Genomic DNA, 14,183 nt, shown 5'->3' with positions numbered 1-14,183 from the left:
GAAATACTTGTATCATAAATACTGCCCATCCCTGATCATGAATTTGGAACACTGTATTATGTCTATAAGAGGTTACAAGAAAATCATTAGGTTTACATCTAAGTCTAGGATCTGGGATACACATAAAACAAATAAATTGCACTTGGTGTAGGGATTTAACATGCATCCATGTACTGAAGGCAAATCTGGAGCTTGTCTAACAAAATAACTTATGATAATGGTCCAAAAACTAGTATACGCTCAAATGTATATGTTATAGAAAAATATTACATACAAATTTAAAAAAAGAGGAAAAATCAAGAGATAAAAAACATTGTACTTTTTTTTGCAATATTTTGTTCGAATTTAACTGTATTATCTTCAATTTGTAAATTTGTTTGTGATTAAAATATTTTTATTCAATATATCTGTTTAATAAACTGTTTTGTTAAAACACACCAAAATATATTGCCTTTATTCACTGAGAAATGAATAAAAATTATTCATTTTCAAAATGGGGTGTACTCAATTATGCTGAGCACTGTACTGTATGTATAACTAACCCATTTGTTTTCACTTGATCAGTTCAAAAGAACAGAAAAAACTTCTCTTTGATCATATGACTGCTCCATAATTTTTTTCCATAGTGTAACAGAAATAATGACAGATCATTTCTTCGAAACTGCGCAACATATCAAAGTCAAATGGAAAAAAATATATAGCAGGCTGATCTAAATACCAAAGCTTACAGTTGACTGTAAGTAAGGGGCAGGGCTAAAGCAGATAAAATGATTGGGGAAATCTGCTAGAGTCACTAAATAAAAAAAGGAACATATGCATTCATTAATCATTCGCCATAAGATCAATTAAATCATCACATAAAAAAATAACAGTGTTCATTTTTAGGGTGAACTATTCTTTTCAGTCAACGGCCTTTTTAAAATTATGAATCATCACTGTGTAAATCACTATCTGTTCCATTAAATGTGTTAATAATTTTATGTACTCAAGTGTAAAGTCTGTTCAGAGAGGATGATAACTATAAAGATAATTTTATTGGACAACTATATCAACTAATATCATATTCTACAAATATTATATAAATATATTAAGTTCTGCTGACAAAGTTGTTCTGTTGATTGTGACAATGAAGTAATTTGTAATTTGATGTTTTAAAGGCTCAATCTCTTTAAAGGTACAGTATGTCATTTTTTCCACTAGAGGGCATGCATTCATAACAAACAAAGATGTAGTTTGTTGGTGTTATGAAATGTGGAATCATGGGAGTTGTTGTCTTCACTACATCCCCTGGGACTCCTGCAGAAATCATGTTCATGGATGAGCTAAAGTATTCTAGGCTTATTCAGACCCTCCAGGATTTCACAATTACATAATTGCTCAATCTAACACAAAATCACAAATACGTTGCAAACATGAAAAGTTAGCTGTTTTCCACTTCAAGAGTTCACACTTAGCTGATGATTAGTTATAAGCTTGTTTAGCATGCTGTCCCGGAAGAGAACCCTGAGCTCATAAGATACTCGAGCCCAGGGCTCCCTCCGGTTGCAAGGCGAGAGGGGAGTTTGAGCTCAGGTGGATCTCGAGAACTCCCCTGCTGTAGTAACTAATGAACAGATAGTTATTGCTCTGAAGAGATTACTTGGAGAAGTCAATTAACTTATGTTGCATGTTTTTGGACGGTGGGAGGAAACCAGGAAACCCGGGGGAAACCCACGTGAGCACAGGGAGAAGGTGCAAACTTCACACAGAAACGCCTGCTGGTTTGGTAAAGCCTGGAAGCAGAGACATACTTGCTGTGAGACAACAGTGCTAAGCACTGGGCCACCGTGTCACCCATCTAGGAGGAAGGAGGAGTAGGGGTGGATGGGGGGATTCGAAGACAGCGGTGGTACGTAACGTAACAACGTGGTGTAGTAGCTTAGGAGTCATCTGTTTGGTGCATTGAGAATTGGATAATGCATATCCAGCCGCTAGCAATCATAAGCACGTGATCCTCTCGAAATTAGTTTATAAATAAACTTCACATATTTTTGGACTGTCGAGACACTGTTCAAACTCCCGCCACACCACAAAGCACCATTTGCATACTTTTACATTCAAAAATATTGTAGTATTAGCGAATAAAATCTGTTTGCCCAGTGTGCAAAGCCTCAAGTTGTCAGTGCATATTCTGTGTGTGATCCACGTCATGTGACATTATCGCAAAAAATTGGGTTTAAGCTAGAAAATGTGAGTTGTATCACTCGCTAAACTTCAACATATGCCACACACTCACACATACTGTAAGCATGCACGCTCTGCATCATGTCCACCAACGTGTTCAAATAGTGGTCAAACAACATGGATGCATTATTTTCAAACAGTTGATTTCATTTTCAAATATGATTCAGCAGCTTTAGGGGTAAAGTCTAGTTTCTTTCTGTATTTATCAGTGTTTTCTTTATATAAATTACACAAATCGATAGTTCTAGAACACAAATAAATAAAAACATTTGTGTATATTTACACAGCAAAATATTAAAAGAAATGTCGAAAAATTTGCTGCAAGTTCAGTAAAAACGCACCACATATTGCAATCAATTATTTTAAATCGCAAAAATCTGATTTTTTGTGAAATCCTGGAAGGACTGCTCATTATCATGATATGCTGTCGAACTAAAATTAGACCACTGAAGCAATTGCTGATAAGAGATGATTGTGACATGACACAAAAGCAGCAGTGCTTTTATTATGACACAGTCAAATGTTCGTTCACGTTTTTTTCTGATTGTGATCAGATGAGGGAGAAGTAGCACTGTTTTATGGTACTAAATACATTTTAGAGTTCTGTTTTAATGCTGCTCTGAACCCACAACATATGTTTCCTTACTTTCTATAATAATAAAAACCCTTACATTTATATAGCGTTTTTGTGGACACTCAAAGCGTTTTACACATTTTTGGGGGGAATCTCCTCATCCACCACTAGTGTGCAGCATCCACCTGGATGATGCCACGGCAGCCATATTACGCCAGACTGCACGCCACACACCAGCTGATTGGTGGAGAGGAGACAGAGTGATGAAGCCAATTATGATATGGGGATGGTTATGAGGCCATTATGGTCAGAGGCCAATTGGCAATATTGACCAGGATGCCAGGTTAAGCCCCTACTCTTTTTTGAAGGACATCCTGGGATTTTTAATGACCAATAAGAGTCAGAACCTCAGTTTAACATCTCATCTGCAAGACTCCCCATCGTTATACTGGGGCGTTAGGACCCACACAGACCCCAGGTTGAGCTCCCCCTACTGGTCTCACTAACACCACTTCCGGCAGCAACCTAGCTTTTCCATGTAGTCTCCCATCCAGGTACTGACCGGGCGCAGCCTTAGCTTCAGTGGGAGTTGCAGAGAGCTAATTGCCGTTTCTAAAAAACCAAATAAGAAATTGAGGGTTTATGTTATTGGCATGACAATCCATGAGGACACTAGTTAAAATAGCTTTTTTCCTTTGGAACATTCTTCAAAACATTTGGATTAAGTACCTAATTCAGCAAAATATCTGAGTTGTTTCTCAATATGCGTTCTTCAGTGATCTTGCGTCCTCATGTTCTCGTGTAACATCATCATCAACCGCTAAAGTTCAGTTCCAGAAATGTGAAAGTTTCCGGATGTGTTCTTGGTATTGAAGATGCATTGATGCAAACTTGAGCACCGAACTCGCTCTAGAAGTCATTGCGACTGAATAAAGGAGGTAGGAAGCACAGCATTTTATATAGATTTATTATTAAAGTTCAGAGATATAACTTATTTATCTCAGGAGTTTCCCTAAATGAGATGGTGAAAATAAACATTACCATAAAAATCTTAATAAAGGCATAAACACACCACAGTGGTTATTTGCTGAAATTCGTATGAAAATCTGTTTTATTTATATTGTGGAACGCATATTTGTAAGGTTTGTGACGTGTGCATGTTATATACAGGGTGATTCAAAAAGATACTACAACTTTGAAAATATGTATATAATCGCAAAAACATGATGACAACATTGCTCCTAGCGAACAAATGAGCAACCAAATGAAACTTCAGAGCTTCCTTAAATGGACGACTGAAAGAGCTTAGAGTTCTCGATTTTCAATGTTGTGGTATTCTTTTTGAATCACCCTGTATATTGAAAAGGGAAAAAACAATAAAATATTGTATGAATGCTGTAATGTTTAAATAATTTTCCGTTAAAAATGTGTGAAGGTCATGTGACCATCAGCAATAACACAGCATCTCATTTCTCACAGGATGGGTTCTCTTTTCTCGCGGTCTCCCAAGTTCATTCTTCTGAGGTGACCTGCCAAGACTGGTCTTCACAAGAACGCAAGTCCATTCTCTGCGTTCTTGGAATTAAGAAACAGCCATGGTATTAGAATATTTTAATGAAAAAAATGTTACATATTGTGCCTTTAAAGAAGATTAGATTCTGATTGGCTGTCAATGTTTTTTTGCAACTGGGAAAAGTTTTTTTTTTTAAATGATTCCCTCAAAATTCTCCCTCTATGCCGTTATCATTTTAGTTGTGGTATGAACTCTGCTATTTTTGATGATTTTTAGAACTATATCTTTATAAACACAGTTACTGTCTTTAGCGGGACACTGGCTGCTCTGGGGTGTGTTTTCATCATTAAAAAACCATCGTTAACCATCTAAGGTCGCAAGTTGCGTTGTTACAAACATCGTTGTTGTCATTCCAATGAACATTCGCAAACTGCATTGCAAACTTGTACGATTGCAACTACACCTCTCGAGCTGTAGTTAGAAGCTTAGCTCCTGGTTGTGTTCTATTTCCAGTTATCCCCCATAAGCCCTTTTCATTTAGAATATTCTAACATTTAAACCTGGAATGATTAAAAAAAAACATCAAAGTCATCACTCTTAGGTGTAATTTGCTTTCAAAGTTGTTCTAGCGATCTTAATATTGACAATTGCCTTCCCTTAGCAGTGCACTTTGAATACATTTATGCTATTTTTAACACAGCCATGGCTCATGGCGAAAGCTATAAGTGACCTTTTATTTAAAAGTGGAATTTACTTAACGTCTCTAAAGCTTGTGAAAACAAAAATATACAGCATACATCATTGCTTTTAATTTATAGTAGGTTATTTATTAAGAAATGTATTTGTACTGTACATGACATGGGCTTGTTGGTTAGAACATTTCTGCAGTGGTTTAAATGTGTCAAAATGTAAAAGTAGACTTATAAAAATAAATAAATAAATAAATTATTAATTAATTAAAATAAAATAAAATAAAATAAAATAAAATTATTAAACAAGATCTTAATAATAATAATAATAATAAAAATATTATTATTATGTAGGATTTTTCTACATTTCTTAATAAATGGCCTTTTGCAAATTACAACCATTAACGATTTATTAATAATTAATAATAATGGTTAATAATTGCGGGACCAACATCTCTAATTGCTATACACTTTTATACACATATACACTTATTTAACACACTTTACATGCCAATTTGCACATAACAGCTGCACATATAACGTTGTATATAGTAATAAACACGTACATACACTGGTCAATTTGTATATTTGCACTCACTACTTACTTCTATTTTTTTAAAATATATATATTATCTGTTTTTTGTCCTGTCTCTGTAATCCTGTTGCACTGTAGAAGCTCTGTCACGAAAACAAATTCCTCGTATGTGTGAACATACCTGGCAATAAAGCTCTTTCTGATTCTGGTTTATTTGATTTATATATGAGATTAAAATATATGTTAGCTAAGTGATTTTATGTTTTAGAAAAGAATATGGAATATTCTCAACAATATTTGTAAGGAAAACATTGGCCCTATATGTGCTGTTTACATATGTTTCAATGAATATGGAAAATAAGTGCATGTTTTTACTAAAACGCGTGTTTGTGTAAAACAATATAATTTTCACAAAAAATGATGGCGCTTTTCTTTAAAGAAGTAGTTACTCTGCCCCATTTAGAGCATCATAATGGGCGTTTTACATTATAACTAACATGGTTCAAACGATGAATCTGCAACAGAGAAACTACAGTTTTGGGAAGCACTCGTCACTACATCGCTCTTTTCCCAAACGATGCATCGTACTATGATAGTTCAGCTGCGTTGTTTGGGAAACGCACCCCTGCTCAAGGTAAGTATTAGCAATATGACATGTATCATACATTAATGCATTCTGAGTGAAAACGCAAAGCTTGCCAGCTTACACTTATTTATGCAAATAAATGACTCAGAATGAGGTTATACTGTGCACGCCTGAATATAAAGGGTGATGTGTGCGTGACTCTGTCTAACGCTGAATCGTTGATTGCGAGGTAATGTGGCTTTAACTGCACTCTGTTCTTCAGAAGATGCCAGACATGCACAGCATCAAACTCCATGCTGCATCCTGCTTTGTCAGCACAAGGACAGCTGTTCACAGGAAGAACCTAGACTCACGTTGAATTGCGGTCCTCCACAGAGATAAGCACTGCAGGCTGAAGGCAGGTTTAACCAAGGTAAAGCATCTTCAGCTTTGTTGTGCTTATAAAACAAAAAAGAAGGAATGCACCTTTTTTCCCCCACAGCCAGTTATACTAATGTAACTACAGCGTATGCTCTAGATTGCCATATGGTTACATTGATTTAATGGCTGTCGCATCCGGGTATGCATATTGAAGATATGCTCTCAATACGTTTTGTTTACATTTTCACTGGCTCTTATACTGATGTCTGCTGTATAGGTTCTTGCTGATTTTGCTCCTTTATGTTTTTTGTTTTTGTGCAGGTATCTATCAATCAAGTCTCCATCTCAACACATTTTGTGCATTGCTGGGGGTTTGGGTTGGTGTTTGCAGTGTGCTCAGTGCAATGCATCTGTGACTGTGGCATTTGGTGTGGTGGCCATGGTCACCACTTGAAGTCTTGCCATTTGTCCTCATGCTGTGGAGCTGTAAGTCCTCACTTCAGCCTATAGCTTAAGTAGACATTTTATTTTTCTACTTCTATTATTTTTGGACTGCCTGCTTGATCATGCACATACTGATTCATGCTATGGAATTTTCTTTATATTTTAACATTGCAAATTAATTTTTAATGATGAGGATTAATTATTTCTATTTTTATTATAATTTTTGTTTTTTTATAATGTATTATTATTATTGATACTCAGAATCAGAATCAGAAAGAGCTTTATTGCCAGGTATGTTCACACATACAAGGAATTTGTTTTCGGGACAGAGCTTCTACAGTGCAACATTTAAAAAAAAAAAAAAAAAATAGAAGTAGTGAGTGCAAATATACAGATTGACAAGTGTATGTACATGTTTATTACTATATACAACGTTATATGTGCAGCTGTTATGTGCAAATTGGCATGTATTGGCATGTACTGTATATACTACTATTGGTATTACAGAATTTAGCAGTTGGGTCTGTAACTGAAAAACACACACATTTTCTTTATAGTAAAATATTTTTTTTTAATTAAAATAGAAAATATATTTACCTTGAAAACAAACCTACTGTGAGATATGGGTTGTTTTTATAATGTTAAACACAGCAATTACTGTATTAGTAAGTAAAAGCTACATTTCAAATTATTTTGCAAGTACAACACACAGTAGTTGAGTTACAAATTTTGTAGTGTAAAGCACATATTTGTTTTATATAAACAAATATCCAATCAATAGGTTTATGTTATCCATTCATTTTTAATTAGGTTATAATTCACGATGCTTTGTGTGATTTAGTTTTTCCCCCTAATAAACCTAAAGAATGCAGTCTTTGTCTTATCTGTTTAATATAAATGCTTTCTTGCTTCAATAAAAAAATATGTAATGTTGTAATTCATCTCTTAGATGTTTTTTTTTTATTCTATTTAATCCAAAACTAATGGAATTTCATGACACTTCCAGTCATGTGAACTTAACAAGGCAACCTCGTTTAAAGGGATTGTTCACCCAAAAGCAATTGTATTTTATGAAATTACAAGAATACATTAGTGCACACAAAAAATATAAAATAATAAAAACAGTACAAATTAATTCAACATTCTAACTTCTTGTCAGTTCAAGGGGTCTGTTCACAAGATTGGTGACTTTAGTATCAACATGAAATCAAAATTTACAATGTTTATTTTTCTAGCGCACATCAAAGAACACAATTAATCCATGCACGTTAATATAAACCTAAAATAATAACCATGCCTACAACTCAATCATTTCACTTTGAAACATGCCTTTATATAGAAATAAAATTCTGCAGCAACTTAAGGTTCACACAGACTTTAATGATATTTGTCAAAAGTAGCATGAATTCATTTATTTTAGCATGTTTGTTCAATAGAAAATATGGAGTGCATCTTTAAGGTAGGCCAGCATGTTTTATTGCTGCACATATCTGTTTTTTTTTTTCTTTATTACCTTCTCCTTTTATTATTTATTTGTGTTTTTATTTTAAATTCATTATTACAATACTAATATACTAACTCTAAACTCAAAAAGGACGGCATAGCATCCTCATAAAAATGCTTCAGTTTAGGCTATCCTTGAAGGAGTCACTAGTTTTAGCTCAATCAGCAGCATCTTTGTCACAGTAATACGAACAAAGAAACATTAAATGCTGCACAACACCTTTCAGACGCCCAAACAGTGTTTTGTGAACATTAAGTTCAGTTTTGAGAGCGATTTGTTATTAAACACGGTGCGAGACGCAGTTGCCAAGGTAGGATGCTATTAATATCAGCGCGGGAATTAAATCAATACGTCAAACAGACTGCGATTCTACGCCAGTTTTCCGCATGATGGCGACTCTGAGGTTTATAAAGTGCTTCTCTAGCGTCATTTTCTCTCCTGTGTGAAGCAGAGAGCGGAACAGTCGAAACTTGAACGTCTCAGAGGAGAAACGTTGGAAAATAAGATCCATTTTTCCTGGAAAGCTAAGCGGATGTCAAAAGATGATAGGCTCTTGAATCAGTAGTGTTGACTAGCCTTATCGTGATGCTGACGGTTGAATTTTTACAGCATACACCGCTGTACAACGTGAAATAATCCTGTCATTTCATCACCTTCATGTTGTTATATCTTCTGTGAATAACAATGGACATAATGTTCACTATTTGCTTTCATTGTAACGTTTTCCGTCAATTGAAAGTGAATTGTGACTTGTATTGAGTTTCACCGATGAAAGAAACTCAAAGAGGTTTGAAACAAGATGAGAGCGAGTAATGATGACATGTTTCTGAATGTTTGAATGAACCAGACCTTAACACAAACAAACATTTGTAATGCATTTATAATTTATGTAACCACAGAGTACCGATCAATAAACAAACGAGTATTATGTAACGCATATGTTCGCTTTAAACACTGATGATCACTTCCAAATATAAATGAAGAGATGACAGATAACCCTTGGTTAAACAACTAAAAGAAACGTAAAGAGCAAATATTTCTGAGCAGCAGAGGCTGCCTGGTGCTAAAATTGTCGGCTGTGTCGAGCGCATGCTCATCATCTTTACGCATAAAACAAACCCCCAGTCGCTGCTAGATGGAAACAGAAAGCTCATTTTACTCCCCCTTTACCAAAAAAGTAACTCTATTCTAAAGGTCTAGAAGAAGTAAGCACAGAAGTTGTCATTCCGTTTGTTTCGTACCTGTTTTTCTAAGCACTCCTTGGCTGACAGTGAAGGTTTGGGTGAGGGCGACCTGTCACACACACATCCCTCCAACAGGTATAATCCCGAGGGTCGCGAGCTGGACTCGCTCTCAAAATAAAAAAGCATATTTTGCAACAGAGCAAACCACTTGGTGTGCCATTTTGTGTTGTCGGAGCTCTTTTTGCTTAAGCAGCCTCGCCTCGTGCCATCCTTCTTCGCCAAAAGACCCAGGTAGGTGACATGACCATCATTCAGTCGAATTCCCTTCTGCATTTTTGTGAAGAAAGATGCTGGTTTTGCGGGGTGAAGGCTTGTTTTGGTCCTTACATCTTCTTAGCGCGAGATCCCCGAGGAGACGGGCACTTTTTGGATTAGAAACGAAGCCTGGCACGTTCTGCCCATCCACTGCAATCACCGCCTTGGCATGAAGTAGGGAAGAAGCGCAGAGAAAAACGAAGAATGCCAAAGTCTACCATCGTAATGTTGTCGAACGCGTTCAAGCGGTGGAAAAAAGGTACAAAAATGCCTCCCGTAAGCTCTTCTGTGACGCAGTGAGCGGAGAGAATTAGGCTACAGTGTATGCGAGTGATGGTTTGTCGCGTTCTCACGTGAAAATCTCTATAAACCAGTGCGCGCGCGCTCACTGCTGAATGAGGCAGTGGCGTCACGTGATCAGGTTTCAGAACCTCGGACAGAGAAACAAACGAACTTAACAGTCACTTGAGTTCATTTCAGATCTGTTGCACAGACGATGCGCTTAATACTAGAAATACACATTTTGAGGCTTTATTATTACTCAGTTGCATTAACTAGTGCCATGTTTACACTAAACGTAATACATGATCTGCATCTGATTTAACATATACTGATCTGGGTAGATTGCTTATGAACTGCTATCAGTAACTGATTGCAAATCACATGAAACAAAGTGTAGTCATTAAAATAATCTCTTAGATTACACATTTATATAAGATAATCGGACTACTTTTGGATTACATTTAGATTGCTTTTGGGCTAACCATTATTTAATGTCACATACTATACTGTACTTGCTAATCTTGAACTATTTTGATAGATAAAAAGAAAATTAAATTCTTCATCAACAACTAGAAAATTAACAGTGTAAGTGCAGTGTATGGACAGGTAAGACTTGGGAATAATATATATATATATATATTTATATATATATATATATATATATATATATATATATATATATATATATATATATATATATATATATATATATATATATATATATATATATATATATCTTCTGGACCCTGATTGCTTTGGTTTATTGTTTAAATGTATGTACAGACACATGTTGAAATTGTAAATAATCAGAAAATGATCTATACTCAAAGGTTGAGTGTCTTGGCTGTTCGCTGAGATGGCTCAAATATTTCTATATATTTATTTTCCTAAAAAGAAGATTTAGGTTTCAACAAAATCAATTGAAACTAGTTTCAAAAGCATTGTTGCTATTGGCGTCATTATAAGCTCACTAAACGTGCCTATTACACTTTCCTTTAGGAAGCCACAATTTATTTCATGGCTTGTCTGACCAATGCATTCATTGGTAATCAATCGTGTGAATGATAATTACTGGTCGATTGGTAGTAAACCATGAAGGCCTTTGCATTTGCTCAGTTAATCAAAGCAGCACTCAGAATGAGCAACACTTCCTGCCGCCCTGCTTGTTTTGCATCTCCCAGGGTTGTAGCACGTTCATTGCGCCCAACCAAGATTTCTAAGAAACATTTGTCTTTGAAGCTTCTTTTAAAATACTTATTTCTGTATTAAACAGCTTACGGAAGGGCTTAAACCAGCACTTAGTGTCCTCATTCAGACCTCACAACAGATGACGGTTACAATCAGCCATTTGTGCTCAAGCCCAGCAGCTCCTTGAACATCTCTGTCATTTCCTCTTCTTTATCTCCTGTAATTGTTGATACCATGGCTGTGATTCACCATAAGCAGAAAAAAATGTATCAAGGACACGTTTGTAATGCCTCCATTCAGCCCCTTCCTGTAGAGATATGACTCTTGGCTTCCTTACATATTAAAGGTGATGTCAACGATTTTGTCAAACATATAATGACCTTAACAGTCAGACATCAGCAAAACTGTGCTTGTGGTTGACACTTTCTTTCAAAGTTATTTCACTTGTCACCATAGAGCACTGCAATTAATCATTCATTCATTTTCTTTTCGGCTTAGTTCCTTTATTAATCCGGGGTCGCCACAGCGGAATGAACCGCCAGCTTATCCAGCATATGTTTTACACAGCGGATGCCCTTTCCAGCTGCGACCAATTACTGGGAAACATCCATACACACTCATACACACATACACTACAGCCAATTTATCTTACCCAATTCACCTATACATGTGTTTGGACTTGTGGGGGAAACCGGAGCACCTGGAGGAAACCCACGCGAACACGGGGAGAACATGCAAACTCCACACAGAAATGCCAACTGACCCAGCTGAGGCTCAAACCAGCGACCGTCTTGCTGTTAGGCGACAGCGCTACTCACTGCGCTGCCCCCACACTGCAGTTATTACAAGTATATTTATTCATCTATGAATGCAGTTCTTGTCATACAGAAAACAAAAAAAAATAGTCGAATCAACAGTGTTAAGCTTTTATGAAAGCTAAAAATATTGGTGAGATGACATTAAATGTCCTTGATGTAATAGGGGCCAGATGTTGAGTGGTGTGTGGGTACCCCTGATTACGAGAGCATCTGCCTCCTATGCCAGAATCGCTGATTCGAGCCCTACTCAGAGTGAGAGGATGGGTGTTGGACCGGCGGGATCATATTGGTGCCGTGAGGTTTAGGGGGCTGAGTGTAATGGAGGCCGGCTATTGAGTTGTGTGTGGGTAAACCTCACTCCCTTGATCACAAGAGGTGCTTTAGCGACTGATGTTAAAAGCCACGCTTTTTAGCCCCATTGTTAGAGTGCCTGCCTTCCTTGTCCCAGTCAGAGTGGGAAGGTGGGCGTTGTCTTTTTTTGTTTTTGTGACTAAATATAAAGAGTTTTTGCATGGGCTGCATACAGATTATTTAAATCACAGGTCTCAAACCCGTTTCCTGTAGGAATCCCATAGCTTTAGTTTTGCTCAGCCCTAATTAATTAAGCAAACCTCACTCCCCTGATTACCCATCTCCTATGCCAGAATTGCTGGTTCGAACCCTATTTAGACAGCTGATTCGAATGTTATCACTTGATTTAATGGGCATTATCAGTGGTTATCAGCTGATAGATATTGGCCAGTAGGGGCCTTCTGTGCCTACTGGTAGTCACAGAATGCTTTTATCATCCATCCACATGGATTTTTAGCTATAGATTACATACGGCTGATCTCAAAAATTAACGAGAATTATTTATATTATTTATTACATTTCCCATTAACTGTATTTCATTGTCTGCCCCTACCCAACTGTCACAGTAATCAATAAATAGAGCTGAATCTGGAGTCTTCTCTATTAGTACAGCTGATTAACCACGATAATTATTTATATTATTTATTGAATTTCCCACTAATTGTATTTTATGAACGTCTACCTTTACCCCAACCCTGAACCCAACCGTCACAGTAATGTAAAAACAGATCTGTATCTGGAGAATTCTCTATTAGTATAGCTGATTAACCATGTGGAGGGATGATAACAGCCTTCTCAGCCTACCAGTAGGGGCAGAAGGCCCCCCTATTGGCTCATATATATCCGCTCATATATACAACCACTGATAACGGCCATTCAATCGAGTGATAACATTCGAAGCAGGTGACTCAGAGTGAGTAGATGGGTGTTGAAGCAGAGGGATCATATTGGTGCCGTGACCCGAGTGGGATTGAGGTTTAGAGAGGTAATATTAAAAAATATAAAACAGGTATGAGTTAAAGTCTACAGAGCTGGGGCCCTCCAGGAATAGTCTGAGAGTTTGAGACAAATTAATTAAATGAATGCAGGTTACACTGAGACCAGTATGTCATACAGACTGTGTAATATTAACAGTAGTGCGGTTCTCAAACTGTATGGTTTTTCTTACCTTGATCTGAATTTAGGAAATTAATATTATCATTCAAACTGATCCAGTATTAAAAGAGGAATTTAGTTACAATCACAAAAAGGCTACTTTATTCATTTTCCTTTGGCTTAGTCCCTTTGTTTATCAGGGGTCACCAAAGCGGAATGAACTGCCAACTTATCCAGCATATGTTTTATGCCCTTCCAGCTGCAACCCAGTACTAGAAAACACCCATACACTCTCCCATTCACACACATACACTACAGCCAATTTAGCTTGTTCAGTTAACATAGAGCGCATGTCTTTGGACTGTAGGGGATATCTTGTAAACACAGGGAGAACAGGCAAACTCCACACAGAAACGCCAAATGGCCCAACCGGGGCTCGAACCAGCAACCTTCTTGCTGTAAGGTGCTAGCCAATGAGCCACCATGCCATCCCAGCTGCTAATGTAAATAAGCTCGGGACTA

The 14,183-nt window shown here is 36.7% G+C and overlaps 1 protein-coding gene across 1 annotated transcript in view; it reads right to left on the bottom strand.

Moving 5' to 3' along the window:
- Positions 1–10,302, bottom strand: part of rasgrf1 (Ras protein specific guanine nucleotide releasing factor 1) — an 87,663-nt gene extending 77,361 nt beyond the window's left edge. The window contains exon 1 of the mRNA XM_056478787.1: positions 9,670–10,302. Coding sequence (XP_056334762.1) covers positions 9,670–9,945 — 276 coding nt within the window. The 5' untranslated portion in view covers positions 9,946–10,302. The remainder of the gene's footprint in view (positions 1–9,669) is intronic.
- Between the last annotated feature and the right edge of the window lie 3,881 nt (positions 10,303–14,183).

Source organism: Danio aesculapii, chromosome 18 (genome assembly GCF_903798145.1).
Source record: "Danio aesculapii chromosome 18, fDanAes4.1, whole genome shotgun sequence".
Taxonomy (NCBI): Eukaryota; Metazoa; Chordata; class Actinopteri; order Cypriniformes; family Danionidae; genus Danio; species Danio aesculapii.
The sequence above is the reverse complement of the archived record's forward strand: the minus strand, read 5'-3'. Positions and strand labels throughout refer to the sequence as shown.